At 68.3% G+C, this 5,515-nt stretch overlaps 1 protein-coding gene across 1 annotated transcript; it reads right to left on the reverse strand.

Moving 5' to 3' along the window:
- Positions 1-546: 546 nt before the first annotated feature.
- LOC114072099 (repressor of RNA polymerase III transcription MAF1 homolog) lies at positions 547-5,086 on the reverse strand. Its single transcript, XM_027910019.1, has 4 exons — positions 5,082-5,086; positions 2,337-2,455; positions 1,738-1,866; positions 547-844 (listed from the first exon to the last, which is right to left on the reverse strand). Exons 1-4 carry the CDS (start codon positions 5,082-5,084, stop codon positions 631-633), a joined length of 465 nt encoding a protein of 154 aa, XP_027765820.1. The 5' UTR covers positions 5,085-5,086; the 3' UTR covers positions 547-630.
- Between the last annotated feature and the right edge of the window lie 429 nt (positions 5,087-5,515).

Genomic DNA, 5,515 nt, shown 5'->3' on the forward strand with positions numbered 1-5,515 from the left:
GGAATGGGAACGGAACAAGGAATGGCACCCGGCTCTGTGGAGCAGGAACAGGAACAGGGAATGGGAACAGGAATGGGAACGGGAATGGGACAGGAGCTCCACAGGAACAGCAATGGGACTGGAGTTTCACAGGAACAGGGAATGAGAACAGATCGCCGTGGGAACAGGGAATGGGACAGGAGTTCTGCGGGAACAGGGAACGGGCCAGGAACCACCATGGGAAAAGGTTCTCCAGAGGAGCTGTGGCTGCCCCATCCCTGGAAGTGTCCAAGGCCAGGTTCGAGGGGGCTTGGAACAACCCGGGATAACGGGGAGTGTCCCTGCCCGTGGCAGGGGGGGCAATGGGTGGGCTTTGAGGTCCCTTCCCACCCCACGGGGTGATGGGACGAGGGTTCTGACTGGAAGGGGCAGGTTTAGCCGGGATATTGGGAACGGATTCCTCGCCACAGGGACACCAAAGGGCCAGAGCTGGATGGGGATCGGAGCCACCCGGCCCATGGGAGGCACCGACGGGATCAGTCCCTTCCAGCCCCATCCCCCCTGTTCCTGGGATCTCAGGGGATGATCCCACAGCCCCAGGGGATGATCCCACAATCCCAGGGGATGATCCCACGGTCCCAGGGGCTGATCTCACAATCCCAGGGGCTGATGCCACAATCCCAGGGGGATGATCCATACCCAGTTGAGGCTGGGCTCCCTGCTGAACTCGTGGCTCTTGGCGGCGCTGAAGTCGTAGTCGGGCCGGAAGGACTCGTTGAGGGTGGTGATCAGGTAGAACAGGGTCTTGCGGCTGCACGTGTCGCTCAGGGGACCCTCCTCGTCCCCACTCTGGCTCTTCCCGAGCCTGGCACGGGACAGACAGGCCAGGGGTGTGGGAACAGGGCCAGTGGGGTCAGGGACATGGGGATGGGGACAGTGGGGTCAGGGACATGGGAATGGGATCAGTGGGGTCAGGGACATGGGAATGGGATCAGTGGGGTCAGGGACATGGGAATGGGATCAGTGGGGTCAGGGACATGGAAACAGGGACAGTGAGGTCAGAGATGTGGGATCAGAGATGTGACAGCAGGAATACAACAACAGGGTCAAGAAAATAGAGAATGGGGTCAGGGATATGGGAACAGCTGGGGGACACCAGGACATGGCCTTGGGAGGGGTTTGGGGTGACCCCTACATGCAGAGGGGGGTCGGGTCAGGCAGGGGAAGGGGAAGGGGCTGCACAGGGCTGGGGGGAGGTGCCTTTCCCACAGGGATCCCCAAAGGAATTCGGGATCCCTGTGGATGTGGCCCCTGGGGACACAGGCAAGGGGGGGCTTTGGCCAGGGGACTGACCCCAAAGGTCCTTCCCAGCCCGTCCCATGACTCCCAGAGCTTCCTCCCACTCAATACCAGTACGTGTCCCATCCTCCCAGTACTCCCCAGTTATCTCTCAGTCATTCCCCAGTCAACCTCCGTTCACCCCAGTCAATCCCAGTTGCACCCCAGTGCCTCCCAGTTCACCTCCAGTGCACCCTCCAGCCTCCCCCACCAGCACCCATCCCCACCAGCAGCTCCCAGTCCCTACCCAGTTGCCTCCAAGTTACCTCCCAGTCCACCCCAGTGCCTTCCAGTCATCTCTCAGTCTCCCCCAGCAGCTCCCCGTTCCCCTCCAGTGCCCTCCAGTCTCCCCCAGCAGCTCCCAGTGCCCTCCAGTCTCCCCCAGCAGCTCCCAATGCCTCCCCAGCGCCCCCAGTTTACCTGCCTGGGCTGAGCCCCGAGGTCTGGGGTGGGGACAGGGCCTCGAGCACGTGGGGCTGCCCCTCCTGGCAGAACTGCTTGAACATGTGCTTGTCATCCCCGGCCATCTTGCACGAGTAGCTCTCGATCCTGCGGGGAGGGGACACTCCAGGGGCCGGGAACGCCGGGAATGGGGCTCCAGGGGGGCCTCAGGGACCCTGCCAGGGCCTGAAGGGGCTCCAGGAGAGCTGGAGAGGGACTGGGGACAAGGGATGGAGGGACAGGACACAAGGAATGGCTTCCCAGGGTTAGGGGGGATATTGGGAAGGGATTCCTGGCTGGGAGGGTGGGGAGGGGCTGGGCTGGAATTCCCAGAGAAGCTGTGGCTGCCCCTGGATCCCTGGGAGTGTCCCAGGGCAGTGGGAAGTGTCCCAGGGGCAGAACTGGATATTTCCCAAGTTCCCCCTTCCCCTCAAGGCCATTCCCTGGCCCCATGGCCGGGGGGACACCCTGGGGGGCTGCAGGCCCTTCTCAGCCCCAGCATCCCCCATTCCCTGTTCCCTGACCTGCCAATGATGTGGGACACCCCGGGGGGCTCCAGGCCCTTCCCATTCCCTGACCTGCCAATGATGTGGGCGTCCCCCGTCTCCACTGTCAGCTGGGAGTTTATGGCTTCAAAGCTCGAGTTCTCCAGCAGCTTCATCCTCCCCGAGTGGGACTCCCAGAGCGGCTCCTGGGGCTGCAGATCAGCGTCCTGGGGGGCAACGAGAGAGTCCCTGGGAGCGGGAAGGGGAGCGGGAAGCTGAGGACGGGGAGAGGGGGAGAACGAAAGGAAAAGGAAGGGAGGAAAAGAGGAGGGAAAAGGAGAAACGGAGAGCAAAAACGGGGCAGGGAAAAGGGGAAAACGGGGAAAAAGAGATAAAAAGAGAGAGAGGGAGAAGAGAGAAAATGGGACACGGGAAAGGGGGGAGGAAGAGGAGAAAAGGGGGGAGGATAAGCAGGCGGAAAAGGGAAGAGGAAGAACAGGAGATTCGAGGGGAGCTGCCAGCGGCACCATAAAGGGGAAAATGGAGGCGTGAGAAAAAAAGAGGACGAGAGGGAGAAGCAGAAAGAGGGAAAAGAGAAGCAAAAGGAGCAGGAAAAGCGGGAGAGGCGGAAGATGCTGCGGGACCGGAGCGCCCCGGAAGTGCCGTTCCCGGCGTGCCCCGCGCTGCGGACTACAGCTCCCGGCATGCCCCGCGCGGCGCCCCGGGCCGACCCACGGCGGACTACAGCTCCCGGCATGCCCCGCGCGGCGGGCTCGGCGCCATTGGCCGCCTACGGCTCCCATGGTGCCCCGCGGGCGCGCCCCGTGCCGGGCCGCACCTGGGCCGCGCGGGGCACGCCGGGAGCTGTAGTCCAGGGGGGGGCTCGGGGCGCAGAGGGGAGGGGGCGGCGAGCGGACTTACCGGCGCGTCCCGCTCCCGCTGCCTCCTCGCCGCGGCAGCGCCTTCAGGCTCGGGGCGCGTGTAAGAGGAGGCGTCTCCGGGGAAAGCTCGAGGAGGGCGCTCGTGCCGCGGCCGCCGCCCGCCGTCTGGCGCCGGCCCACCGGGCGTCCGCCCACCTCGACATGTCCCCGAGTGCTCGGGACTGCGCGAGCGGCTGAGCGAGACCTGGGAGTTCCCTCGGGGCGGGCGGGCGAGCGAAGCGACCTTCTCCTGCGGCACCGACCGGGCGGCAACAGCGGCACCGCCCCTCCCGCCCCGCCCCGCCTCGGCGGCGCCGGCGGCCCGCGGGTCCATTGGCGGATGGGCCCGTCCATCATCGGAGCCCCGCACTTCCATTGGCTGGAAGCGACGTCACTCATCGGGCCCTCCCCCCGCGGGGGCGCTCGGCGTTCCGATTGGCTGGCGCGGACAAAGACGGGGGGCGGCTGTCAATCAGCGCGGGGGGCGGGGCCGAGGGCGCGCGGGGCGTGGTCACGGGCGGGGCCGCGGGCGGAACGTTCGGTCCCGGAACTGCCCCGGCGGGGCCGCGTTTCCCTCGCCCCGCCCCGCTCCCGGGTACCGGTTCGGTGCGGACCGGGCGGGGGGCCGGAAGTGGCGGGGCCGCTATGGCGGCGCCCGGAGCCCCCGGGCCGGGCCCTGCCCCGGGCTCTGTTCCCGCCTCTGCCCCGGGCGCTGCCCCGGGCGCTGCCCCGGGGTCGCTCCCGCCTCCTGCCCCGGGGTCGCTCCCGCCGCCGCTGCCGCCCACCGTGCTGATGGCGGCGCGGGCTCAGCTCGCCGCTCCCTCTCTCCTCCTGCCCGCCGCCGCCGCCGGCGCCGCGCTCCGCCTGCAGCTCAGCGTGGAACCGGCCCCCGGCGGCCGCCGCCGCTTCCGCCTCGGGCTGAGGCTGCCGGAGGCGGGGGGGGGCGCGGTGAGGGCGGGCGGGGGGCGCGGTGAGGGCGGGGGGGGGGGCGGGCGGAGGGACCCTCGGGGGGCTCCGCGGGTGCGGCGGGAGGGGGCGGTGGGTTCGGGGAGGGGGGAGGGCGGGGCCTTTCCCGCGCAATTGCCGTGAAATTCCCGCGCGGAACTCGGGATCCGGAGGCTCCGGGGTCACCCCCTTGGAGTTGCCATCGCGGGAATGTCTCGGGGGGTGCCGGAGCCGGGGGCGGAGCTGATCCCGTTGGGGGCGGTGTTTGTATCGCAGCCCTGTCGCGACAGGAGCCCGTGGTGACCGCGCCCCCGTGTCCCCCCCGTGTCCCCTTATCCCAGCCCCTGGCGGAATTCGACCTGCGGGACGTGTCCTACCGCGTGCGGGGCCCCGCGAGCCACGAGCTGGAGCTGCCGGGACCGGGAGCGGGAGCGGGAGCGGGGACAGGGACAGCACCGGGGACAGGAGTGCGCACGGTGACGCTGCAGTTCCCCGAGGAGCGGGAGGCACAGCAGTGGTGGACGGTGCTGAGCAGCTCCCTCAGGGAGGCCCGGAGAGGTGGGACAGGGACACGGGGGACAGGGCTGGGGACACGGGGCTTGGGGACAGGGCTGGGGACACGGGGACAGGGCTGGAGCTGGGGGGCACAGCCGAGGTGGTGGGACAGGGACACGGGGCTGGGGACAGGGGTATGGGGCTGGGGACAGGGGTATGGGGCTGGGGACAGGGATACCAGGCTGGCGACAGGGATCTGGGGCTGGGGACAGGGATCTGGGGCTGGGGACAGGGACACGGGGCTGGGGACACAGCCGGGACAGGGACATGGGGACAGGGTTGACAGTCCCACCCTGGTGCCAGGAGGGAGCTGATCCATCAGGTGACCCTGGAAGGTCCCTGAGGTGTCCCCTCCCCATGTCCTGGACACTTGGGGGCCCCGGGGGTGGCTCTGTCTCAGGACACGGGCGGGGGCCACCATTCCCACAGGGATGTCCTGGGGTGTCCCCTCCCGCCTCGGGAGGGACCCCTGGGGACAGTGGGGATGGTCCCAGCCCTGACGTGCCCCAACAGCCTCGGAGTGCACAGTGACAGCCCCGGGGGACACGGGGACAGCCCCAGGGGACAAGGGGACAGCCCTGGAGGCCCCGCCCCCATCCTTGCCCACGCCAGACCCAGAGCAGGACCTGGAAGAACTGCAGACCCTGGAGCTGGCAGAGAGAGGTATCCCTGGAAATCTGGGAATCCTGGAGCTGGGAAACACCCCAGAGCCCCCTGAGCACCCCCCAGCCCTGCCCAGGCCACCCCTGCCCTTGTCCCCAAGTGCCACCTCCCCAGGGATGGTCAATCCCCCAGGGATGGGGATCCAGGGCTGGGCAGCCCCTTCCCAGGAGGGATTTTCCCAAGATCCCA

The sequence above is a fragment of the Empidonax traillii genome, unplaced genomic scaffold (assembly GCF_003031625.1).
Source record: "Empidonax traillii isolate 1590-97213 ecotype Southwest subspecies unplaced genomic scaffold, ASM303162v1 scaffold2636:size20306, whole genome shotgun sequence".
Taxonomy (NCBI): domain Eukaryota; kingdom Metazoa; phylum Chordata; class Aves; order Passeriformes; family Tyrannidae; genus Empidonax; species Empidonax traillii.

What these genes read in the sequence shown, in the direction of transcription:
- LOC114072099 (XM_027910019.1), bottom strand. An exon ending in GACGCCCACATCATTGGCAG is followed by an intron (nt 1,867 to 2,336) that starts GTCAGGGAATGG and finishes CCCTCCCCGCAG; the next exon opens with GATCGAGAGCTACTCGTGCA. An exon ending in TCGGGGCTCAGCCCAGGCAG is followed by an intron (nt 845 to 1,737) that starts GTAAACTGGGGG and finishes GTCCCGTGCCAG; the next exon opens with GCTCGGGAAGAGCCAGAGTG.